The sequence below is a fragment of the Eumetopias jubatus genome, unplaced genomic scaffold, assembly GCF_037043125.1.
Source record: "Eumetopias jubatus isolate StellerSeaLion01/CBP00866 unplaced genomic scaffold, mEumJub1_p1.0 scaffold_2, whole genome shotgun sequence".
NCBI classification, from domain to species: domain Eukaryota; kingdom Metazoa; phylum Chordata; class Mammalia; order Carnivora; family Otariidae; genus Eumetopias; species Eumetopias jubatus.
Window position 1 is genome coordinate 102,920,113 of NW_028274808.1, and position 26,984 is coordinate 102,947,096.

At 34.8% G+C, this 26,984-nt stretch overlaps 1 protein-coding gene and 1 pseudogene across 4 annotated transcripts in view; one reads left to right on the plus strand and one right to left on the minus strand.

Moving 5' to 3' along the window:
- Positions 1-26,984, plus strand: part of PRDM5 (PR/SET domain 5) — a 184,753-nt gene that overhangs the window by 74,299 nt on the left and 83,470 nt on the right. For 3 of the 4 annotated variants that reach the window (XM_028102297.2, XM_088019962.1, XM_028102298.2), the window contains exons 4-9: positions 2,373-2,547; positions 4,843-5,017; positions 6,571-6,692; positions 10,391-10,470; positions 14,921-15,005; positions 16,245-16,402. In XM_028102297.2, the coding sequence (XP_027958098.1) occupies positions 2,373-2,547; positions 4,843-5,017; positions 6,571-6,692; positions 10,391-10,470; positions 14,921-15,005; positions 16,245-16,402 (795 nt within the window). Of the gene's footprint in view, positions 1-2,372; positions 2,548-4,842; positions 5,018-6,211; positions 6,305-6,570; positions 6,693-10,390; positions 10,471-14,920; positions 15,006-16,244; positions 16,403-26,984 lie in introns of all 4 variants that reach the window. The other variant, XM_028102296.2, reaches the window with a different exon arrangement.
- Positions 11,759-11,857, minus strand: LOC114208311 (U6 spliceosomal RNA; annotated as a pseudogene).

Consider the following 26,984-nt stretch of genomic DNA (forward strand, 5'->3'; position numbering starts at 1 on the left):
CCAGAGATTAGGAATCTGGCAGGTTCTGGCAATGGGAAGTTTTGAAGGAGAACAATATAATGAAGAGTTGTTATGTGATTAAATTAGTGAAGTGTAGGGAAGGAAGCAATTTAAGAGGATACTTCTTAAAACTACTGTGGTAGCAAATGAAAGGAAGAGACTCTTGGTCTGGGTAGTGGTAGGAATTATATGTCGAAAGGTATCTATATATTTCTATTAAATAAATAGATTGGAGTAATACCTGTAATGACATTCCTCTTTGTACCATATATTGGCATACAGGCAAAACATGTAGTTGGCCCTTGGCGGCTATCATGCTATTACTTTTATTAAATTGAGGTTTTAACTGGTATATGAAATTTTTTTTTATTATGAAGTCCCTAAATAGGCATGCTGTGTCTTATGATTGCAGTTTAAGTTAATGATATCATGCTTTAAAATTAAAAATTATCTTTTCTTGGTGCTGTGGAGGCCATCACAAAATTGATGATTAATATTCTGGAAAGACGTTTCAGTTAAATTTCTTGGATGTTGATCAGATAAGTGCTAAGATTTATGATTGTATTCTGAAATCTTCATTAGGTGAGTCCTTTGTTGCTTTGGGTAACTCTTGGCGAGTGGTTTCCAAACCCTGGAAATTACCACTTCTGGGTTAATTTAAAAAGAGACCACTCCTTTGCTGAGTGTCTACATTGTTTTTTGTTTATTTCTGTTGCACAAAGAGTAACAATTGTGTAGAAGTTAACTGTGTTCTTAATTAAAAATAACTCTGTATAGTTTCTGGAGGTTTGAAATTCGAAAAACTTCCAAGGATGCTCTAAATATTATAGAAACATCCTTTAATCAACTGTAGCTGATGGTTAGATTTGTTCAATGCTTTGAGCTTTTGCATCAAGCCTTTCTTGACCAGAAATGACAAATATGATCATCATTTCTGTCTCTTGCATGGTATTTTCTAATGTATATTGTTTTAAAAATTACAAAGATTCTGTTCATTGTAAAAACCAAAACAAAAAAACCTAAAACGGTATTGAATATAGACTACTTTTCCTCCCAGCCTCCAAATGATAACTGTATAACAGTTTGATGCATATTTTTCCAGCTTTTCCCAAGGGTTCTGCTTGTGTATACATATCTACACACACACGTAGACCCGTTACATGTCCCTCTTCCTCCCCTCGCCCTTCTCCCACTCACCTTACCTATTGCCCCTCGTCCTCTGTCTCTTCCTCCTTAACAAGAGTGTGGTGATAATGCCAATGGAGAGAAGGCTTTGTTCTGTGTTCTCTCCCTTATTGAATTTCACTCCTTGGTGGAGCTTATTCTTCTTGTCCTTCCCTCCCCTTGCCTACCACCAAGGTTCAAAAAATTCAGGCTATGCTTTGCTTCTTTTTATCCTCAGCAGCCAAACTAGGAGCCCTCCCAGAACAAATCCTCAACTATGTAAAAGACAGCAATTCTGGGTGTTTCTCCTGGGCACAGCGAGCTAAGCAGCCCCAGTTCTGGCCTCCCTGGTGATTGGCCGAAGGCCCAGAGGGGCTTTTTGTACCAGTTCATTCCAAGTGTGAAGTTTCTCTGGAGTTTCCTTGGGAAGTAGGTTCTTCTTTGTAACTTTTTTCTTGTGTCTTTTATGGGTTGGAATTTCTTCTGCAGTAGTTATCTATCATTTCGACCCTGATTTCTAATCTTCCAGAATTTTCCAAAAAAATTTTGATGTGTTGATAGTGGAACTTCCTTTCTTCTCTGTTCTCCTGTCATTTTAGTGGAATTTAGATACACATGATGATTCAGTCAATTTTTTGAACCTCTCAGGTGCCTGGTCTTTTTTCTATTTTTGGTCCAGGTTTTTGGAAATTCTTTTAGGGTTCGTTTGCTGTTCCTCTGACTTTTGTTATAACTTGAAAGCTTTTTTTTCTTCCAGTTTTGGATTTAATATTAATTGTAATTAGGTCACTGATAGCACACTGTTCTCTGGGTGCAGAAATGACACCATTACTTAACAAATTTCTTTTTACTGCATTTACGGGCCTCCACAGGTGTTACTGCATTAGGCAAATTAACAATGTGAAATTCACTTCTAGAAATATAAATAACTAGTCTTTCATTTGATATATATAAATGTCACTATCTGTAATATATATATATTTGTATTTTATTTGCCAGGTGACTGAATATTGTCAGTTTCCTTTTTCAGTATCTAGATCAGTGAGAGCTATGAAAAAGAAAAAAAACAGACGAATAGTCTTTCAATGGGCACATGGGACTCAATGTATCTTAAAATGTCATTACTATTAGAAATGAATGGTTCAACGTTTTTTAAATCATTGAGTTATATTTGTCATACAACAGCATATTTTTTAATTTTGTCTCAGGAAGGAGAAAACATTTTCTATTTGGCAATTGAAGATATAGAAACAGATACAGAGCTGCTGATTGGCTACCTGGACAGTGACATGGAGGCCGATGAGGAAGAACAGCAAATTATGACAATGGTCCAAGAAGGGGGAGTTAAAAATTCTAAAGGACAATCAACAGCTGGCAGAAAAGGTATTGCCTCTAACTGGTGATCTGAGAGAAGGGAAGTTGTAGGAGAAATACAGTTTGAACAGCTGGTGCATTATAGTTGCGTTATCATAGGGGGTTGTCAAAATAGTTGTGGTCAAAACGACTATCAGAGGCTATCCAGCTGTAAGCCCACTTTTCTTCCAGCAGGAGGAGAATGCTGGGTGTGGGTGATAGATGTACCCTGTAGGACTGCCAAGGTCAGCACCAGCTCCTGGCTCGCACTGCTATCCCTGGTACAGTGGGGTGGCGAGCGTGAGGAATTTTGTACTCCAGCCCTGGATCTGCCACTAGTCAGTCTTGGAACCGAGCAGGTCACTAACTCTTGGAGACGTTACGTTCTCATCTGCACAAGGGGAAGGGCGAGTGCAGAGGTGTCCAGAGGGTGCTGCTGGATGCTGGGCCTCTCTCTTGTTAGAGATCCTTGGAGACTCTGGAACTTCTGGAAATCTCTTTCTGTTCTGATTGTAGAGGCCTGCAGGACTGTTAGGTTGTTTCAGTTGGGTAACCAAAAACAGTGTGTTGGCTGTAGGTCTGACCTGCTTGGAGCAGTCCTGCAATCCGGAGATGTCGCTTGTTTGCCATCTGCTGGGGAATAATCGATTATTAGTGGGACTTGTTTCTGTTACGTTGTGTTTTATTCCTGATGGGGTTTGAAAGAAATATGAATGATGTTATAAGTATTCACATTTTGTAATAGGCTGAAATTTACCATAGGGTAGTTTTTCATTTTGTTTATTAGCAAAGCCATTTCAGAAGTGACACTAGCTTCTTTAGCCACCATAGTAGTAATGTCTTTCATAGGAATTTCCTATTCTAACTGTACGTTACTGGCTGAGAAAGTGTAAGTGTTCCGAGCATTGCCAGCTTATTGCTTCTGTTTCTTTATTTGAGTTGGATTATTTAAGGGGAAGATGAGGGCAGGCTTTCTGTTCTATCTTTCAAATATGCATTTTGCTGTTTTGCATTTCAGACTTTGGGTGACAGGGATTATTTCTGTATTATTCTGTGTTTTCTTTTTGAGGGGTATGTATTTATGTGAATTACAGTATTACTGACTGCATTCCCTATGATGTACTTTTTGTATTTATTTATTTATTTTTTTAATGTCACCACCCCTCTCCCCCCGAGCATGTTATTATTGTGTCCACTATTTTAGCTAAAAAATGAGTCTCCTGCTTATTATTATCACCCTGATTTTTCTTTAGTTAAAAAATATCAAATTCACTTCGATCAGATTTACTTTTGTAAAAATAATCAACAGAAACTTAAATAGATTTTTAAAACACATGTATCAGGTACTTACATTATTAACATTATTGCTATTTTTACTTTAGAAATCAGTTTTTATTTAATAAAACCATCCCCCAATAAAAACCCAAAACACGGAATAACAAACCCACAACACAAAAGAAACAAACAATCCACTCCAATGTCAAACAATGGGGAGTTTAGTTAAATAAATATGGAACCTTATTTTTTTAATAGAGAAAATGTTGAATGAAAAAAAAAGAGCAGCAGAAGAAATTGCATAAGAAGTATGATCATAAATATAGTTATTCTTAGACTGTGCATAAAATGTGAATGGACAAAAGACAAATCAGACTTGAAAATATATTATTAAGCGGTTGTCTCTTCCTTTTGGGATTATTGGTCATTTTTATTTTCTTTATATTTTCTAAATTTTCTAAATCTCATCTTATTTAGTAATCAGAAAAAAATCTGTAACGTAGGTAGTGTACTTTGAGAAATTTGGGTGGAGCTGTGACCGTCCATAGGAACTGACAAGCCAGAGACGCAGTGGAGCCTCACTGCACCTGCCGTAATGATTGCTGTTTTTTTGACCTTGGTCTTTTCCACATATATGTGAAATTCCCCTTGGTGATTCCATATTGTTTGCCTTGGTTGGATTTTTTTTCTCTTTGTGCACTCAGTGAACTCAAAATGACCCATTTCAGGGAAAACTTTTGCTTTCTCATTCAACATTTGTAATAACTCTTTGATGTGAAAAGTGAACATTGTAGGATAAATTAAAAATTGGTTTTGATTTTGTATTAATTTGCTGAAACAAGAGAAAGGAATTAAAAGACAATGTATTTCTCTCTAGTAACACTTCCTGTTATTTTTCGTGGACATTATTAATATTCATAGAAGTAATAAGCGTTTACTCTTCTGATACTATTAAACAGAATTAATTTTGATTTTAAAATGAAGATAAAACTGAGCAGTTCTTGGCTGTTAATTTTTGTCTTCTAAATCTGTTTCCTTGTAAATGTGCAGATTGCCTTGGCCGTAAAGAGGACCATGCTTGTCCCCAGTGTGACTCAAGTTTTACCAGCGAGGAAATTCTTGCTGAGCATCTTCAGACATTGCACCAAAAACCTACCGAGGAGAAAGAATTTAAGTGCAAGAACTGTGGGAAGAAATTCCCAGTTAAACAGGCTTTGCAAAGACAGTACGTACAGCAAAGAATATCTAAAATTATAAGCTAACACTTTTTTAACTATTCCATTTGATTTGTTTTACAGTTTTTAACTTGTGCATGTGTGCATGTGTGCGTGTGTGTGTGTGTGTGTGTGTGTGTGTGTGACAGAGATAGGATGGGAGGAAGATAGTAAACGTTCTATGTTGTCATTGTCATTAACTTATCTTTTCTTAGTATAATATGTTGATTTTGAAACATTCTGATTATGAACTAAAACAAGTGAGCATTGTTTATGCTAATAAGTCTGTCCATTTAATTACTTGCCATTAAATATCAAGCTCATTGGTTTACTAAGCTGAAATTCAGTTATGCATAATTTAGTTAGTGCTCTGAGGTCACAGATCAAGTTTCAGTTGTCTACATTTGATACTCTCTCTGAAATCAGTAAAAGAAAAGTTTAAGAAATGGAGAGAGTTGAGAGTATAAAGAAAACAGGGACATTTTAGAAAAGAAGCACTGTTTATTTCATAACAATTTAGAAGGAACAATTTAATGATGAATAGGTATAGGATATGACATTAAGATGAATTAAATGATCCCACACATTGCTCTGCACCCTTTATTATTTTGACTTTATATTAACAAGCATATAAAGTTATCTTTTTACTTAAATATTTTACACTCATTATTAAAAGTGAGAACGTAGATACATATATTTTTATTTTAAGAATGTCACCTGTATATGAGCAAGAAATCTTTAAGAGACTTAATATTTCATTTTTTACTCATTAAAGTAAAATTCTGAAACATTCTATATTTTACATTAAGACAATTTTCACATATTATATGCATCCAACTTTGCTTACAAAATTTGAGATGAAAAATTTCTGCTTAAAAAAAAAACTTTTATAATAGCAAGAGAGTAAACACTTAGAAATTCTGTTATAGGCTCTTGAAAAAAAAGCAAGGGCTGTATACTTTTTAGTGAAAAGACTTTTAAAACTGCAGTCTAGTCAGCTTTTATTGAATCTACACCAAAGATACTTTTGCTGAGCTGGGTCTTACAGTTAAATTAGGTACTATTAAAATTTTAAAGGGCAAAGACAGAATGAAAACAGAGATCACAAACATGATTTTATTTAAAGTAGAGAGATTTTCTTAAGTTTTTGTATTACGCTTCCAGTTTTTATTTCTTTTTGTTTCTTTTTTTCTATTTCTCCTCAGTGTTCTTCAGTGCACGGCAAAAAGCAGTCTGAAGGATTCTTCACGAAGTTTTCAGTGCTCTGTTTGCAGTTCTTCCTTCAGTTCAGCATCAAGGTTGTGTTTCTGAGTTCTCAGATGGCTGTTATCTAATTGTGGGTCATTTTTAGCATGCGTGCTTTCCACGCTTTGTAGTGACTTAGTATCACAAGGCTGTTGTGGGAATTTAAGTACTTTCCTTTTTCCTGCCCAGGTAATGCATGAAATGACCTAGAAACGGGGCTAGAGAGCTTGCATTGCAAAAGCTTGCCGCGATGTAAGAATTATTTAGGTATGGCTTCACCGTCTCTTCTCCCTTTTCCCCTTGCCTGGTTGTCTTGCAGTTTTGAGCAGCACCAGGAGACCTGCCGGGGAGATGCCAGGTTTGTGTGCAAGGCCGACAGCTGTGGGAAGAGGCTGAAGAGCAGGGATGCCCTCAGAAGACACCAGGAAAACGTCCATGCTGGTGAGAAGTCCCTGCAGGGTCGTTTCTAAAGGGGCCTCCTCTCCCCGGGCTGCAGTGATCTGTTTTTAATTCTTGCTCCCAAGGAGAGAGCTTGCTTTTCCATCGGACTCATACAGATGTGGAGCTCTGGCAGTGGACTTTTTTCTTTCACCAAACACTATTTCTTTTGCAAGTTGATTTCAGCAGTATTTGTCATTTTTCGTATGTCTAAAGTAATCTTAGCTGGAAACCTAAGCTAGAACCTACTGGAGCTTGGTAGGCAGGTGTATTAAGAATTAATATTTTCAAATAAAAATTTAAAGGTGAAATACGAAATTTCTCTTTATGGAGATAGATTTTAAAACTGTTACATGATGCTCTCGTGCCTTAGTATTTTTACAGTAAAATTCCATTTTTTAAAATTTATATTTCTTCTATATTGGAGAAAATTACTTACTGCATTTTGACATGGGAATTGAATGTATTTGGGTTAATAGAGCAGATACTATTTGAATGCCTTCTAATGGCCAGCTAAACAATAAAACAAATACAACATTTGACGGTCACTTAGATCGTATCTGTTTAGCACATGGTAAATGTATTTTGGCTTAGGGATTGAATCTCTTGCACTGAGTTGAACAGATGGCTGTATTGTCAGAGTTAACTTTTCACTTCCTCAGTGTCTTTTCCTTAAAGGAGGCCGACATTCGTGGAACTCCTCACAGCCGCCTGTATCTATACTTGTCTCACGTGTTTACATTTGCCCTTGGCTTCTGGGAAATGTGTGGAAAGATGTCTTTCTGGATGTGGGGAATGTGGATTTCTCTTCTCCCGTCTTGTTTATTCTCACATGCGTGAGAACAGGATGATCACTACTCAGCTTCTGTATCCTCTCTTTGTTCATTGTCCAAAAAGTATCTCCTTTAATGTTAAAGTTATATAGAAGCGAGTATGAGTGTGACTTACTGGCTCCCACTTGGCATCTCTGTTTGGGCCTCAGATTAAGTTAGAGCTCTGTTTGAAAGCTCTAGGTGGTAGAAAGTATGGCCTTGGAAAATACAGCTTCAGGATGAGATCAACAGGACTTTCCAGTATTCTAACTTCTTTTTTTCCGTTTGAAGAATATATGGCTGATTTAGGGAAGATGGCATTTTTCTGAATTCATTATACTGGGCCTTCCCTATGCTTACAAAAGGCAAGCATAACTTTTTGATAGTTTTTTGTAGTTTTTTTTTTTTTTGAAGCTGTTATGTTTAAAATGCTGTTCTTAATTTTCTCCATCTTTGTCTGCAATGTATTACAACAAATCTTTCATGTCATTTTTAAAGTTAACTTTGCTGAACTAAGTAAAAAAGCAGATGCATACTGAAACTCTGGAAACTTGCATTCTTGTTATTGGGCATGTGGTCTTCAGGCTGTGCTATAAGCATAATTTCTTTGAGGCTTCTTGTAATTGGCCTTGGATATTATAATATTACTGATTCTGGAAATCATTTTGACTTCGTAGGAAATAATTTATAAGAGGAATTTTTTTATATTTCTATGTTGTGGAAACATACAAAATATGGAACATACTATATTAGAGGTTACTATATGTACCTTTTGTTGGGATCGGTACACAATCAGTCTCTCATTCATAGCCCCTCTTTTGCTTCTCCCCTTTCTTCTATGAGATACACAGGCATTTGGAGAGAGATATTCCACATTCAGAATAGCATAGCAAAGCAGTGTTCACACACTTGATTGTAGAATGCTTGGAAGCATACTTAAGCCACATTGTACTGAAAATCACAGTACTTAGGTGACTGTGTATTCAGTACAGCTGTATTAATTTCTCATATATCTCCTACCATCATAAAAAATGTGTTCCCGAATTTTTTGAAAGTTGAATCTGAAAGTAAAAAATCAAACTTAACTGAATATAGCAAAACTAAAATAGTAAAAAGTCTAGTTATGGCTTTGTATGTGCTGTTGTCCTTCAGCCTAGGGAAGCCAGTAGAGTGGTAAGGACCTTCACAGTTACCCAAGAGGAAACAGAGAAAGTGAAGGGGCTGGACTTTCTTAACCCACTTCCATTTTTTTCTTTTGTTTAGAGTCTGTGGGTACTAAAACCAAGAGGTTTTGTATTTATGGGAGATAACATTCGTCTGTACTCTCAGGCAAATTGTCATAACCTTTTAAAATATATATATTTTTTTTCTCAAAAGAGCTAGGATTTCAGTCCAAGGATGACGAATAGAAGACATGAGGAGGAGAGGAGAGGTTGAAGAGTAAGGATGGGGGTATGGTATACTGCCTATGATTCCAGCTGGAGGGACAGTGGCAGGAAGATGAAGCTAAAGTAACAGGTGTGGTTGGGAATGTCTCACTTCTTTCTGTTCTTTCCCTCAGGCTCTGACCTACCTTTTTGGAAGGTTAGGGTCTAGTCTCAAGGAGCAGCTGGTATGAGGGATAAGATCGAGCAATAAAAGTTTATGGATTGAAGGAGGGAAATGCCTGCTAGTGGGAGCTGAAAAGAAGGAATATTCTTTCTCAGTGGCCCCTCATGTATTCAGTCTATATGTACAAAGATACTTATTTTGTTTGGGAGAATTTTCTCCTTCAGTAGCCAAATTACTTGTCAATCACTAAGAAAAATTTTCTTGGCTATAATATTCGGCATGCTAAAAACAGTGCATCATATGAAATAAGTAACTTGAAGGATAAGACAAAAATTCATATTTTTCTTTTTCTAAAAGTGTTTTTCTTTCATAAACACAGTCCTATGATAAAATCATTTTGGAAAACTTCTTTTTAACTTGGTTTGTTTTCAAAATAATGGATAAATGGGGGAGGAGATGGGGTTGAGGTTAAGGCAGGAATAGCCATGGATTTGTCATTGTTGGGGCCAGGTGATGGATACATGGTGGTTCCTCATATTATTTGTTTACTTTTTGTATATTTGAAATTAACTAATTAAAAATTGAAAAAAAACCACTCCAGTTATTTATGGTAGTGCAGATGGTGCTATTATTACATCATATTTGAAAAATGTTTTATTGAGTCTTCATTTCTACAACCACTGTGAAATTTGAAATATGAAATGAGCTACTATGATCACTATGTAGGAAGACAAAATTGGGCTTGTTTTGATTTGTATATTAATATGAATGTCAATATAATGTTTTATTGTACTTGATTTTTTTATTGTTTTATAATATTAATATGAGAAAGTATATGTTCATAGATTTTGCAGGAATCTAGTGATGGAAAGAATAATCTATGAATTCCATCTTAAAAAACCCAGAATGAGTTTTAAATATTTATATAATACTTATATGTTTATATATAAAAATGGTATAATATATTAATAATATAATATTAAATGAAATATTCTGTTAAAATTTAAAGTAGCAAAATCAGCTTGAGTTAATAAATCTAATTTTTATAAACACATTTGATTAATTTCAAGTAAAATTTTTCATGTAAGTGCTTTTTAAAAATTTTACATTAGTTTATGGAAAGGTGAAAGACCTATTTTATTTATGTAGAAATGTTATATCATGCTGAATATTTTTCATATTTAAAAAGAAAGGGTTTAAAATGCAGTTTAATGGATATAACTATAACACTGAAAGTTTTGGAATTCTAAGTTAAGAAATATGTGTTTAGAAACATTGTATCTGATATCCTTCTAATATTCTCATTTAAATCATGTTGGCATTTTATTTTCATTTTAGGAGATCCTAAGAAAAAGCTCATATGTTCAGTGTGCAATAAAAAGTGTTCTTCAGCCTCAAGCCTGCAGGAACATAGAAAGGTCAGTAAGATGAAGATTAATGCTCATCAGAGTATAAGATCTTTTAGTCATTTATAGTGTCTGCCATGAAAATTTTTAGTTGATTTTTTATATTTATACAGACAGAGCTTTGTCATTAATTTATATGCTAACATATTCTAAAATGCAAGACTGATATGCAGAAAAGTAAGTTCTTGCAAAAATGTATTTTGAATTGTTTATCACTCAGAATTAATAGAAATATTTCTCCATTGCAAAGTGTTACATCTAACTGAGCCTTTCACGGCAACACCACACCATGGTTTCAAGCTTTGTCAGTTGCTGTTTGCTCAGGAAATACCATACATTTGATGAAAACTTAACAGTTTTGTGTATTTATAATGTGCTCTGCAGTGGCACCTAGCTATTAAAAATAGATGCATATGATGTTTAAGTCTGGCAAAACAAAGACAAGAGCTCCATTATTTTGAAGAACTAAAAATAATGTTCAAGTATGTCAAAGTGTTGTTGGCAGGAACAAATGATTATATTTACAGAAAATAAATTAAGTATATTTTGTAATAAGCATAAAGCTTACTAAGTTACTATTTTATGTGGAAATTTAACCTGAAAAATATACAGTAGTTATTAACCCTAACAACAGTGGTACTAGTTAATAGAATTTACAATAGAATAGAACTAAAGTAGAATTTCACAATTTTTGTTCTTATTATAGCAAAGTCTAGAAAAATTCATATTATATAATATTACCTTATATTGTAATAACAAAGATGAACGATTATTTTTAAATTTCACATATTGTTTTGTCAGAATATCTAGGAGCATATAATATTTTCTTTTAGTAATTTAGTATTGAACAAGAGAAGAGATGGTACTAGTGAATGTAAGATTTTACTTTTCTTGTGGTTTAAAAAATTAATTTATCTTTTTATTTGTATATTGATATATTCCAAAATAATCTGACAGACTTTAAAATTCGTATGATATTCAGTCTGATGGCTCTAACCACGTGTCATGGATTAATCTCCAAACACATGAGATAGTTAGATGGCAAAGATGTCTGAGGTTATATTTTATAAGTTGGGTGATTGAGATCCTCAGGGAGAAATAATGGAACAAGCAGTGGACTGAGAGTGAGGACAGTGGGTGTCATCTTCTGTCCCTAACACTCCATGTAACATTGGGTCTCTGTTCTCTGTTTTATTACATGTGACTTGGAACTGATTCATGCCTTTTAATTTTTTTTCTGTAAGTGCAATGAAACTTTTTTTTTCTAGTTTCCAAATGGTTTTCTTATTAGGATTGTTGAAAAAATATAGAACACTTGAAGAATTCGTATATAATTCTTGTGCACGGACCATGCTAATCTTCACTGTATCATTCCGATTTTAGTACTTGCACTGATCACTTCACTGGCATTGCTTCTGAAGAAGAACCTAGTCTGAGACAAAAACATTGTAACCGGGTGATGGGTATTAAGGAGGGCACGCGTTGTGATGAGCACTGGGTGTTACACAGAACAAATGAATCGTTGAACACTATGTCAAAAACTAATGATGTACTTTATGTTGGCTAACTCAACATTAAAAAAAATTATTAAAAAAAGATTAAATCCAATTGAATAGATGTTTTCTAAATATCTTTGTACTTGTATGTATTTCTCATCTCTTTAAATCGTAAGAAGTTGAAGTTTAAGATATTTTACCAAGTTAAACATTTTACCAAGTAGAATGTTTCAGGAAAGCTGCTTGTGGGGCATATTTCTGAAAAGCGTTCTATTTTCCATTTATTTATTTATTTTTTTCATAATATAAGAACCTTTTCCCGAAGGAATATCTTGGCAGATCTAAATACTACCTGGTGATGGTAGAACACAGCACCGAAGTTATCTCTGCAAAATACTCATAACTTATTAGCTCGGTGCAGCACTTCCTTCATTATAGCATAGCTCCTCTAACTTAGCTTTGCTGAATCCATAGGCAGCTTTTACTGACTCCCAATTTTGACTCTATTCTTATAGTTAGTTGGATATGTTGAATGTCTAGTAGAGTTTGGTTGCAGTATTTACTCTTGCCAGTAGAGGGTGCTTTATAAATATGCCAAATTACATTATGGTCTAGAATGGTATCTTACGTTACTATATACTATCCCATGTTACAATAAGACATATTATGGTCCTTCTTGAGAATGACCTAATTAGGGACTTCAAATTGTAAGTTATTACCCTCCATATCAATTAGTAAGCTGGACATTTTGAAAATTGTGCTTTATTTAGCATTAGGCATAGATAAATGGTTTTACCTGTCATTTTCATTTGAAATCTGATTGTTTTATCACGCTTTTTTTGGATTTTTAAAAATAGCTTGGGCCTCAACTTTCCACTGTAAGTATGGTATTCAATGCAAAAATGCTTGCATGTACAGTGAAAATTCTATTTTGTAATTATGGAAAATCAATTCAATTGAACCTTTAAAAATAATTCGTGTTTCAGGAGCCACTAGAGTTAAGTGAACAAGTATGGGTACTATGCTACAGTAGTTTATTTAACAGTTAACATTTTATATTTGGTTGAATAATTTTAAAAATTTAATATGTTAATATAAATTTCATATTAAAATGAAAATTAAATATGTTTTCATTTATGTATGGTTCAGAAGGCATATCATCTTTTTAAGAGGTATATTGTTATTATAAAACATACTGTTATTATAAAAGGCATATATTACAGAAACACAGAGTTTAAGAATATAAATGTCTTCATACTGTCTTTAAATAAATATTACGCATAATATCACTGCTCCTTAAACATAGTTGTTCGACCAAAGCCACGGTGAGGGTCTTGGATGATTGAAGAGGCTGTCTTTAAAATGGCTCAGGCTGAAAGTTTTTCTCTGTACTGCGTACTACTTGCTTTCTGAGTACTTGTGCAGATTCCCACCTTGTTTTCTGAGGAGTCATAGAACTCTTTGGACTCCATGTATTCACTGATTGAGATGAGGTAGCACTGTATGGAAGCAGAGATGTAAGTCAGACTCTAGTGGAATGACACCGTTCTGCTTCTGCCTTGTTTATCTACCTTTTCTCTGCTTTTCCCAGAGGAGTTTACTCATCAGGGTCTGACAGAATCAGGTCTGACAGAAGCAGAAGGTGGCTAGGCAGCCTCAGACCTGCCATCGGGTTGGGTGTAGCATTAAGGCACAGACCGCAGACCTGGGATCTGTTAACTTTCCTAGCTTTTGTTTCCCTGCCTTCCCCGCTTTTCACTCTCTCGGTCTTGAGTTCTTCCATGGCCACTTAGATCAAGGGAGCCGTTCATGAGAATATAACCCAAGCCCCTCTTTACTCACTGCTGTACCAGTTCATGGTCCTCTGCCTTGACTTCTCTCTGCAGTGGCCCTAGTTATTCTGCAGGGATAAGCATAGTATCTGGCTTTCCAAGGAAGGGCCTTTGCTTGTCTGGTGCTTAGTATTGTGAGCTCTACCTTTCATGAGGTTGAAACAAAAACTTAACTTCACCATTTTTGAATCTTCGGCAAAATGCTGTGATGTTTTTTCTTGTAGTACATTCCTCTTAGAACTTTGTGCATTGTTTCTGATCATAAACTGGGCTTCTACTTTTCATACCACCTATTCAATTACTCTGAGTTAGTGTCTGGAAGGGAAAGAGCTAAACTTAATATCTAGTTGTAATAATTATTTAGCCAGTTGTTTGCTAAAGTTATGCTCCACCTCTTCTTATTATGGTTTTTGAGCTTTTCTTTTTGTTGTGATCTTCCTATCATGTAAGAATTTTCACTGTGAGCTAAATGTTTTTCAGAATCATGTATCTTCTTGTCTTTCATGATAATTAATGCTTTGTTCTGTAGTATATACATTTAAATTTAAAATAGTTTGACTACTGTAAAGGGAATCTTATTACCTATAAGATTACATATTTTCAAACCTAAATTTGTGCATAACAAAGAATTAATGTAAATTAGGTATAACTCTTTACAGAGTGTAGAAATTTAATACTCACTAAATAGTCAGCTGCATCACATATTTAAATACTGTGCTGCAATCTTGTATTTTCTTTCCTTTTTAAATTTTATTTGTTAGAGAGAGAGAGAGAGAGAGAGAGAGAGTGGGGAGGGAGAGTGAGAGGAAGAAGCAGACTCCTCGCTGAGCAGGGAGCCTGACGTGAGGCTCCATCCCAGGACCCTGGGATCATGACCTGAGCTGAAGGCAGCCGCTTGACCAACTGAGCCACCCAGGCACCCTTCCAATCTTGTATTTTCTTTTAATGATAAGATTTTACTAGGTAACATGTTCACTGCATTTTCAATTTATATAAGACAGTGTGAATAAATTAGGGCTGAATTATAATACATAGATATTGCAGTAGCAGCTGTCTACATGTTTATACTTTTACTTTTGCTCTAATTTATTTGGCTTTGACAGTTGACTTAACTATCCACTTAACCTTTTGCAGATTCATGAGATATTTGATTGTCAAGAATGTATGAAGAAATTTATTTCAGCTAACCAGCTAAAACGTCACATGATCACTCACTCAGGTAAAATATATGTTTTTCCATTTATATTGAAATCACTATGAAAGATTCACTTTGTCATTTTTAGGAGCTCCAAGAGTAGTAATCGGGAAGCCTGGCTCTTAGTTCGAGTTTGGCCATTAACTAGTCATGTGATTTTGAACAAGTCACTTAGCCTCTCTAGACCTGTTTATAAAGCCAAGGTGGTTGGACTAAATGATATCAAAGATCTTCAGAGTCACCATTTAATTTGTAATCTACTCCTCTTGGAGCCTTAGATTCTGTTCTTTATCTGTGAAAAGGTATCCTACCTTTCAAAATTTCTGTGAAGTTTAAATGAGATCATTATGTATTGTGCTAGCATAATGTCTGACTTTTAGGAGGGATTCAGCAATTAGAATTTCTACCTTTCTAGATACTTTCACATTCTAACTAAGGTACTAATAAATGTTAGTGAGAAATTTATAAATACATTTTGAGAATATAAGTTTTTAAAGCCGTAGTTTCATTTTAGGCAAGTTTGACTAATAGGGCTGTTAAACAGATTTTTCAAAAATAAGGTCTGAGAATAAATTTTGCTTTATGAAGTCTCCTTCTAGAGTTTAGAACATCTATCATTGGAGGCCACTGAAGTCAGAATTTTTTTGAATATCCACTTTGCTTGGAGACAGATATAGATATTTTGACAAATGGAAATAGGAGATCAGACACTGGTGGACTGTTGAGATATGCTTTGTTTGAAACAAGCAGTATTTTTTAAATCTAGTGGTCAACATTACATGAACATTGCATAAATAGGGATTTTATACAATAACCTAGGTGTGTTGTTTCTGCTGAGGATTGAAGCTGTGCCCATATGGGGTCCACTTGTTTGAGTAGGAGGCAGGTCTGTCATTTACCTTTATCACTGTCAGACCACTCTTGGCATTTGGGGTTGTGACCCTGGTTTAAACTCACACCTATCAGCAGATTTTTCATCTGGAAGTAGGATTTTTTTCCTTGAATTTAAATTTCATCCTTACATCTAAGCTGCTTTATACACATAGTTTACAGCATAGGTCTATAAAAGAACTAGCTTACATTTCTTTTGTGAATAGGCTCACGTATCTAACAGAAATGGATTGGTAAGTAGATTTTTTTCTCAGTTGTTTCAATCATGTTTCAGTTGACTTATCCATAAGAAGTAATATAAGGTAAGGCTATTTCCATTTTTATCCTTTACCTTTATATAGATGTGAGATTGTCTCCACTCATTTTTCACAGAAAAACGACCCTATAATTGTGAGATTTGTAATAAATCTTTCAAGAGGCTCGATCAAGTGGGCGCCCACAAAGTAATACACAGCGAAGATAAGCCTTACAAATGCAAGCTTTGTGGAAAGGGATTTGCCCACAGAAATGTTTACAAGAATCACAAGAAGGTAAAACCTTATTCATGTTATTATTACTGTTTTTGCTGATTTGTTGATTTGATTTCTAATTGTTTTTTTTTAAAGAGGTTTTTGTATATCTGGACATGCTGTACATGTGGACTAACTAGAGGACAATTTTGCTTATATGTTCTACTCCCCCACTCAGGCCATAACCCCACCTGGCCTTATTTCCTGTTTTCCCTCCTCTGTTGAAACTGTTCTTGTAAGCAAAGTGTCATCCACTGTTTCCCAGTGTTGTACTAATTGCAAAGTCTTTTCTTCTTTTCCTTTTTTCTCTAAAATTTGACACTCTTGTTCATGGTAGCTTTTTTGAAATTCTCTTCATCTTTGATGTGTAATTGGCTAGGTGTTCCACCAATTTCTCTGGACACTTTCATCTCTCCTCGCCCAGGAGGTTATCCTGGATGCGTTGGCTATGGACCTCTTTTAGATTCTCTGCATCAGCTACATCCATGACTTCTGCCATCAACTCTATACCAGCAAATCCCAAATGATTTCTTTCTTTAACCCAGGCTTCAGACTCACATTTATTTTTCTTTATTTGATACAAAACTGTATATCTTTTTGACCTAATGAATTTAGCATGTCCCAGAATGACCTTTTTATTCTTTATGCCCCAGATAACCTCTCTTTTGGAGTTTCTTCTTTTTGTTAATGACAGAAGCATATATTTATTCCTGTCTGTTTCTTTAGTCTTAAGACCCTTTTTAAAATTAGAAGCCAGTTCTTTTTTAAAATTATTTTAATTTTATTTATTTATTTATTTATTTATTTATTTATTTTGAGAGAGAGAGAGAGAGAGAGAAAGAGAGTGAGCAGGGGAAGGGACAAAGGGAGAGGGAGAGAGAGAATCTTAAGCAGGCTCCATCCCCAGTGCGGAGCCTGACATGGGGCTTGATCTCACAACCCTGAGATTATGACCTGAGCTGAAATCAAGAGTTGGAAGCCCAACTGACTGAGCTACCCAGGCACCCCTAGAAGTCAATTCTTAAAGATTCTACCCTCTACATTGGCTCATCACCCTCATTCCTTTACCATCCTATATCCTGATTATTGCTCATCTTCATTACTTTAATACCCATCTAATCAGATTCTTATTACTTGTCACTTTCCACTTACCCATCCTCCTAGATAAATGGTTCCACAGTGCAACTCTGTCACTCTTGTACTCTAATATTATGAGTAGATTTCCAATGCCTATGTAAGTTACGGTATATGCATGTTACCCTGTCATTCAGAGTTCTCTGCTCATGACCTCAGCTTTTCTAGATTTCTAGCCTTTTCTCTGCATTAGTCATACCTAAGACAACTTGGCATTTGCTTTCAGTCAGCATGACCTAACTTCCCCTTCTTCTTTTCTTTAAATTTTTAATTTAATTTTATTTTTAGCTAAACTCTACACCCAATGTGGGGATTGAACTCATAACCTGAGATTAAGAGTCATCATGCTCTACTGACTGAGTCAGCCAGGTGCCCTACCCCTTCCTCTTTTCTGATAGGACTCCAAGTTATGATCTCTTAGTCTTCTTAATTTTTGTTTGCATTTCCTGTGCTTTACCTTTACTCTGGTTCTTGTTTCAGAATGTATTAGTTTTATTTATCTACTCTGCGTTGATAATAAATAATGTTTGAGTTGAATTCAGAATATTTGTCCAAAGACATTCAACATCTAAATAATGCATATTAAGATGTATTTATGATGTGATAATTATTGATTTTTTAAGAAAGGTTTTATTGAAGTATAAATGGCATACAGTATTATTAGTTTAGTGTATACAAATAGTGATTTAACATTTATGTACATTGTAAACTGATTACCACAGTAAGTCTACCATCTGTCATTGTACAAAGTTAATACAATGTTATTGACTGTATTCCTTATGCTGTACATTGTATCCCCATCACCTATTCATTTTATAACTGGAAATTTGTGTCTCTTGATTCCCTTCACCCATACCACCCCCTTAGCCCCCTCACCTTTTGGCAACCACCACCCAGTTCTCTATCTATGAATCTGGATTTTGTTTTGTTCTATGTTAGTTAGTTGTCTTTTTTTTTGGCTTCCATTTAATAAGTGAAATTATGAAGTATTTGTCTTTCTCTGTTTGACTTATCTCATTAGCCTAATACCCTCAAGGTCCATCCATGTTTTCACAAATGACAAGATTTCATTCTTTTCTGTGGCTGAATAATATTCCATTGTATACACATGTACTGCCGGTTCTTTATATATTTATCTATCGATGGACACTTAGGTTGTTTCCATATCTTGACTATTGTAAATAATCATGCAATGAATGTAGGGGTTCATATATATTTTTTTAATTAGTGTTTTGTTTACTTTGGATAGATACCCATATGTGGAATTGCTGGATAATATGGTAGTTTTTAATTTTTTGAAGAAAATTTAGTACTGTTTTCCATAGTGGTTGCACCAGTTTACATTCACACCAACAGTGTATGGGTTTTTTTTTTTTTTTTCTACATCCTTGCCAACACTCGTTATTTCTTATCATTCTGATGATAGCTATTCTGATAGGTGTGAGGTAGTATCTCCCTGTGACTTTGATTTCCCTGATGATTAGTGATGTTGAGCATCTTTTCCTGTTGGCCATCTGTATGTCTTCTTTGGAAAAATGTCTATTTAGATCCTTTGCCTATTTTTTAATGGGATTTTGTTGTTATTGAGTTGTGTGTGTTTATTATATATTTTGGATATTAACCTTTTATCAAATATATGATTTGCATATATCTTCCCCTCTTCAGTAGGTTGTTCATTTTGTTGATGGTTTTCTTTGCTGTGCAGATGTTCTTTAGTTTGATGTAGTCGTATTTGTTTATTTTTGCTTCTGTTGCCCTTGTCTTTGGAGCCATATCCAAAAAACATTGCTAAGACCGATGTCAAGGAGCTTACTGCTTATGTTTTCTTTTAGGAGTTTTATGGTTTCAGGTCTTACATTCAAGTCTTCAATCCATTTAAAATTAATTTTTGAATATTGGGTAAGATAGCGGTCTAATTTCATCCTTTTGTACGTGGCTGTCCAGTTTTCCCACTACTATTGATTGGACAGACTGTTCTTTTCCCATTGTATATGCTTGCCTCCCCTGTCATAAATTAATTGCATAAATATATGCATGGGTTTATTTCTGGACTGTCTATTCTGTTCCGTTGATCTATGTGTCTATTGTTTTGTTAATATATTGTTATGATTATATAGCTTTGTAGTATAGTTTGAAATTTGGGAATGTGATACCTCTAACTTTGTTCTTCTTTATCCAGATTGCTTTGGCTATTTGAAGTCTGTAGTTCCATAAAATTTTAGAATTATTGTTTCTACTTCTGTGAAAAATGCCATTGGAATTTTGGTAGGGATTGTATTGAACCTATAGATTGCTTTGGGTAGTATGGACATTTTAGCAGTATTAATTCTTCCAATCCATGAGCATGGCATATCTTTCCATTTATTTGTGTCTTCAGCTTTTTTCATCAAAGTGTTAATAGTTTTCCGAGTATAGGCCTTTTACCTCTTTGGTTAAATTTACTCCTAGGAATTACATTCTTTTTTTTTTTTTTTTAATTTTTTTAATTGTTATGTTAATCACCATATATTACATCATTAGTTTTTGGTGCAGTGTTCCATGATTCATTGTTTGTTCATAACACCCAGTGCTCCATGCAGAACGTGCCCTCCTCAATACCCATCACCAGGCTAACCCATCCCCCTACCCCCCTCCCCTCTAGAACCCTCAGTTTGTTTTTCAGAGTCCATCATCTCTCATGGTTCATCTCCCCCTCTGACATACTCCCCTTTTCTTCCTCTCCTGTTATCTTCTTCTTTTTCTTTTTTCTTAAAATATGTTGCGTTATTTGTTTCAGAAGTACAGAACTGTGATTCAACAGTCTTGCACAATTCACAGCGCTCACCGTAGCACATACCCTCCCCAATGTCTATCACCCAGCCACCCCATCCCTCCCACCCCCAACCACTCCAGCAACACTCAGTTTCTTTCCTGAGATTAAGAATTCCTCATATCAGTGAGGTCATGTGATACATGTCTTTCTCTGATTGACTTATTTCACTCAGCATAACACCCTCCAGTTCCATCCACGTCGTTGCAAATGGCAAGATCTCATTCCTTTTGATGGCTGCATAATATTCCATTGTGTATATATACCACATCATTCTTTTTGATGCAGTTGTAAATGGGATTGTTTTCTTGATTTCTCTTTCTTATAGTTTCTTATTAGTGTGTGAAAATGCAGTGGAATTTTGAGTGTTAATGTATCTTGAAACTTTATTGAATTCATTTCTTAGTTCTAACAGCTTTACTGGTGAAGTCTTTGGCGTTTTCTATATATAGTATCATGTCATCTACAAATAATGACAGATTTACTTCTTCCTTTCAATCTGGATGCCTTTTAGTTCTCTTTCTTACTAAATTGCTTTGGCTAGGACTTCCAATATTATGTTGAATAAAAGCAGAGAGAGTAGACATCCTTGTCTTGTTCCTGATTTTAAAGGAAAACTTTCAGCTTTTCATCACTGAGTTTGATATTAGCTGTGGACTAGTTATATATGGGCTTTATTATGTTGAGCTACATTCCTTCTATACCCACTTTGTTGAGAATTTTTATCATAAGTAAATGTTGAATTTTGTCAAATGCTTTTCTTCATCTCTTTGAGATGAGCATGTAATTTTTATCCTTCATTTTGTTAATGTGGTTTATCATGTTGATTGATTTGTGAATATTGAAACCATCCTTGCATCTCTGGAGTAAATCCACTTGATCATGGTATATGACCTTCTTAATGTGTTGTTGAATTCAGTTTGCTAATATTTTGTTGAGGATTTTTTCATCTATTTTTTTTCTGTTATATTGGCTCATATTTTTTTTTTCTCTCTTCCTCCTACACTTCCTTCTCTTCTTCTTTTTTTTGTGGTGTCCTTGTCTAGTTTGGGTATCAGGGTAATATTGTCTTTGTAAATGGGTTTGGAAGCATTCCCTCCTCTTCAATTTTTTTTTTTTTTTTTTTTTGGAAGAGTTTGAGAATGATAGGTATTAAATCTTTGAATGTTTGGTAGAATTCACCAGTGATGCCATCTTGTCCTGGACTTCTGTTTGTTGAGAAGTTTTGATTACCGATTCAGTCTTCTTACTGTAATTGGTCTATTTAGATTTTTTATTCATGATTTGGTCTTTTTTAAAAGTTTATTTATGGGAATTTATCTATGTCTTCTAGATTATCCAATTTTTTGACATGTAATTCTTTTTGTAGTTGTATGATGATTTGCATTTCTGTGGTATCAGTTTTAACTTCTCCTCTTTCTGATTTTATTTCTAAGAATCTTCTTAGCCTCTATTTCACTGACTTCCATTCTGATCTTTATTATTTCCTTTCTTCTACTAGCTTTAGGTTTCATTTTTTCTTCTGTTTTTGGTGTTTTTTTTCTTTTTCTAATGGTTGGGAAAGTTGCTTGATATGATTTCAGTCTTTCTGAAGTTTTTGAGACTTGCTTTGTGGCCTAACATGGGATCGATCTATCCTGGAGAATATTCTCTGTGCACCTGAGAAGAATGCACAGAGTGCAAATTTATCTGCTTTTGGATGAAAGGTTCTGTATTTATCTATTAAGTTTATCTGGTGTAATATGTTCCCTTATAGACTTTCTGTCTACGTGATTTCTACTTTCTGTCTGTCTGATTTATCCATTCACATAAATGTGGTGTTAAAAAACACTACTGTTATTTTTTTTTATGTTCTTGATGTCACATTTCACATCTTTTATGTATTCCTAATTATTTAATTTTATTACTTTTGTCTTTTAACCTTTATATTAACTTTATAAATGGTTAATCCACTGTTTTTACTAAATATTTACCTTTTTTAGTGAGATTTTTACTTTCGTATGTTTTCTTATTATTAATTAGTGCCCTTTCTTTTCAGCTTAAAGAAGTCCCTTTAACATTCCTTTTAGGTCTGGTTTAGTGGTGATGAACTCCTTTGCTTTTGCTTATCTGGAAAATGCTTTATCTCTCCTTCTATTATGAATGATAACCTTACCATGTAGAATATTCTTGGTTGGAAGTTTTTTCCTTTCGAACTTTGAATACTTCATGCCACTGTCTCCTGGCTTGCAGAGTTTCTGCTGAAAACTCTGGGGATAGCTTTATAGGATTTTCTTTGTACATAACACATTATTTTTCTGTTGCTGTTTTTAAGATTCTCTCTTTAACTTTTGGCATTTTAATTATAATGTGGGTTGGTGTGGATATCTCCCTGGGCTTCCTGGACCTACATGTTTGTTTCGTTTCTCAGATTAGTAAAATTATCAGTTATTATTTCTTCAAAAAGTTTCCTGTCACTTTCTTTTTCTTCTCCTTCTAAGATCTCTATAATGTGGATGATATTCTGCTTCATGATGTTCCATATGTCACTTATGCTGTCCTTACTTTTTGAAATTCCTTTTTCTTTTTGCTGCTCTGTCAGGGTGAGTATTGTTGCTTTTGTCTTTGAGCTTGCTAATCCATTCTTCTGCTTCATTCAGTCTTCTGTTGAGCCCCTCTAGTGTATTTTTCAGTTCAGTTATTATATTCTTCAGTTCTGTGACTTCTGTTTGGTTCTTTCTTATATTTTCTATCTCGTTTTTGGAGTTTTCATTCAGCTTTATAATCATTACTTTATTTTCATGTTTTCACTTCTGATTTTATTTGTTTTCTCTCTCTCCCTCCTTTTTTTGTAATGAGTCTGACCAAAAGTTCATCAATTTTGTTAATTTTTTCAAAGAACCAGCTCCTGGTTTCATTGATCTCTTCTATTGTTTGTTTATTTTACTCTTTATTTCATTAATTTCTCCTTTAGTCTTTATTATTTTCTTCCTTGTACTGGCTTTGGGCTTTGTTTATTTTTTCTTTTTCTAGCTCCTTTAGGTGGAAGATTGTTTGCTTATTTGGGATTTTTCTTGCTTCTTGAGGTAGGCCTGTACTGCTATAACTCATGGGCCCAGAAGTGTAATCCCCGTGGTCATGAGATTATCCCCTGCCCCAGACATTCAAGAGGTGTACCCTTTGTGGGCTTTGTGTGCTCACTGGCTGTGGTGGAATTGCAGCTGAAGCTTGGGGACTTGGAGTGCTTGCCCAGTTGGCTGTGGTACTGCTTGCTTATTGATTTTGGTTAATACATTTTAGCATGCTGTTAAGTAATATGTATATAATATCTTTTAAAATAACTTGTTAATTATTTTTCTCTTAGACTATTCCATTGGAGTTATAGTTATTTCAATATTTATTGAGACTTCAAAGCATCATTCTTTCTCTTTTAAAATCTTTTAAAAAGTTATGACATCATTTTAGCTTTAGCCTAGAAAGAAAAAAACAAAAGTTAGATTTACCAGAGAATAAAAAGAGTTGATTGATGGTGTCCCAAATTGTCTCTTTCTAATTTCTTGCTGACTGTTCTTAGGTTTAATTCAAGCATTAAATGATCAGGGGCAGGACCACATTCATTACTTCTGCTTTGGAATTGCATGACTGTAAAAAATTATCTGGCTAGTTTCCTGCTCAGTCTCTGGAACTCTCTTGCTCCATTCTTTGATGAAACTGATCTACCCACATTTACGAGTTTTTCAGTTTGGCTTATGTTATATGCCATATGGGAATTTGGCACAGGATCTTTGCACCATCTCTCATACATTCAGCCATAAATCATATGAAAGTAATAATGAGGTCTTGGGAAGGATAGAAACAATGATGCCTATAATTTCTAAAGTGGAAAGCACATTCAGTCCTTCTGCTATAGACAAATGTGCTTCTCACTGTTATGATCCTAGCATGTATTTGGTATGGTTAAGTGAAAAAGTCTGAAATATTCTCCATGAGTTATGTGAAAAAAGCAAATAAACTTTTTCTTCTATCATTATTCATTAATGGCCAGTTAGGAAACTGAAAAATAAGGATATGCAAGGAAATTAGAAAAAAAATTTGAATCAAACTGATCTCCATCATATAGCATGACCAAAGGTTGTTATTTTAAATAAATAAATTATTCTTCTGGTTTCTTTGGTGATGTAACTTTTGCATTTTTATTATACTTACTTTATTCATTTTGGGGTCCGTTCTCTTAACATTTGGATTTTCTTGAAAAGAAAATACTGTCTTTCAGTGTGATTATGGCAGTATCAGACTTTGAAGGGGTGATTTTTTGTTTCTAAAACTTAATTACTTATTTCATCATTTTGCCAGTATATAGGCTCAATAGGTCAAAATTAGTTTTTCCTCTCTCTAATCCTTTCTGACAATTATTTGACTCGATTACTAGTTGAATTTTTTGGATCTAGTTAAAATAATGATTGTTTATCTGGATCTAACTAGATCTATAAATCACAACTGGACACACACTTCAGAACTACAGGTGGCAGAAACTAGTCTTTACACCCTCCATTTGCTTCCTTATCAAATTTATTGAAAAGCAAAATTGAGATAAGGTGTATAGTGCTTCCCTCCTGCTATAGGCAGGACATCTAGATGGACTCAGTTATCCTGGATCATGAAGCTGGTACTACAAGCTTGATGATGGAAATGAATACAGAGAGGTTTTGTCCTGATGAAGTCATAGACAAGCTTCTGGGGACAAAGGTATGTCTATTCAAATAATAGACTTTTTTCTGACCCTTTACATATCCCTCCAGAGATGAACTTAGAGGCCTATGAGGAACTCTGGTCACACCCTTTCCTGGAATAATTCCATTGGGCCTTCTATATTAATATCTCATCCAATGATTTCCAAGCTCTGGGCCATGGCCACTTTGTGTCTTGAAATCAATTTACTGGGTCATGAATCGCCATTAAAAAATAGAACAGAAAACAGAAGAATACGGGCAATTTATTTATTTATTTATTTATTTATTTATTTTTATTTTTATTTTTTTTTAAGATTTTATTTATTTTTCAACAGAGGGAGAGACAGCGAGAGAGGGAACACAGCAGGGGGAGTGGGAGAGGGAGAAGCAGGCTTCCTGCAGAGCAGGGGGCCTTTGTTGTATTCATTCTACACTAATTGAGTTTACACACTCCGAGATACCTAAGTATTACTCTTTAAACCTTTAATTTGAACTATTGTAATTTTGAGATAAATACTTGACTTGGAGTTCATTTACTTCCAAATCAGTGATTCCCCTTTATTCTCAGACTTTAATAGGGAAACCTCCATCCAGCTTTATTCTACTCTCTCCACTCTCCCCACCCCTAAATATTAACTTAGGAGTCATCGACTGGAGACCATACCTCCTAGTGTTTGCCAGAACCACATCATTGCTCATTGCCCTTCAGAGCTTCCTTCATCCCTGCTCCTCTGGGCACAGGGCACCTTGCCTCCCAAACTTCTGGCCTCCAAGTCTTGTCTCAGCCTTTAAGTTTCGACTAATGCTTACCTCCTGAGCTCATCTTAAGTGGGATATCAGCTTTACTCTCTGCTCTGCTTTTTACCAGCCTAGCCCAACCCAGTCTAGGGTTTTGAACTCCTTTCACTTGACCTGTCTGATCAAGTACACATCCCTAACCCTCTTAAATCCACAAAGCTGGAAATATTGAAAGAGAGGAAGGTGTCTTGTTTTTGTTTTTGTTTTTTTTTAATTTGATTAAATTTTTTTTCTTTTGGTAACAGGTATCTTAAAAGTAAAATCTCAAAACACACATAGTGTATGGGTACTCAGTTATGCAATTTAGGTTGTAATCCCTGACAGCACCTACCTTCCCTGGTCCCCCACAATTCCAGTCCCCTCCCCAGTGGATACTTTTTGGGACTTTCTTAAATATATTAAAAACTGTACACATTATGTGCACAAACTGTTAATTATGACCCCATCTACTACTGTATTCAGGCTAGTGATCCTAATAGTTAGAGGATATTTTATACACAGTAAAATAGAATCGTTATTTATCTTCAGTATAATGCCTTTGACATACCTTCTCACTGTTTAAAATCGGTTAGAGTGTGGGAAATTAGAAATGAGAAGGTGAGAGTTGTTTGTGTTTGTGTAGCAGAATTGGAAAGATAGGCTAGGAACTGTGAAAAGCGGCTATTGGAAAGAGATTCCACAGTGTTAGATTAGATGTGAATTTTTCAAGTGCTGTGCATACCAGCCATCTCCTTCATCTCTCTAGTCAGATCTTCAGTAACTTCCACATGTCACACTGATGTTTTTGTATAAGAGAACGTTCTTCTGGATGGAACTTGGAGAAAAGCACAAGGTTTTAGCTGCCCATCTGGGAGATAAGTATATTTACATGTAAATGGTATTAGGACATAGATGTCATTCTGGAACTTACTTTTTTGCCTTAACATTATGATTTGGAGAGTTTTTCAGGTAGGATCATATAAAGCTACTCATTTTTTGTCACTATAACTATTCTACATAAAACTTTATAACTATGTCAAGAGCATTAGTGCAAATAGTCCTTAGTTATGAAATTTATGAAATAATAATAGTTTTCTTTACTAAAAAATTATGTTTCTTTAATAGAATAGGAAGTTTTGCTCCTGCCCAACTGCCTTCTGAAAAAGCTCTTTCA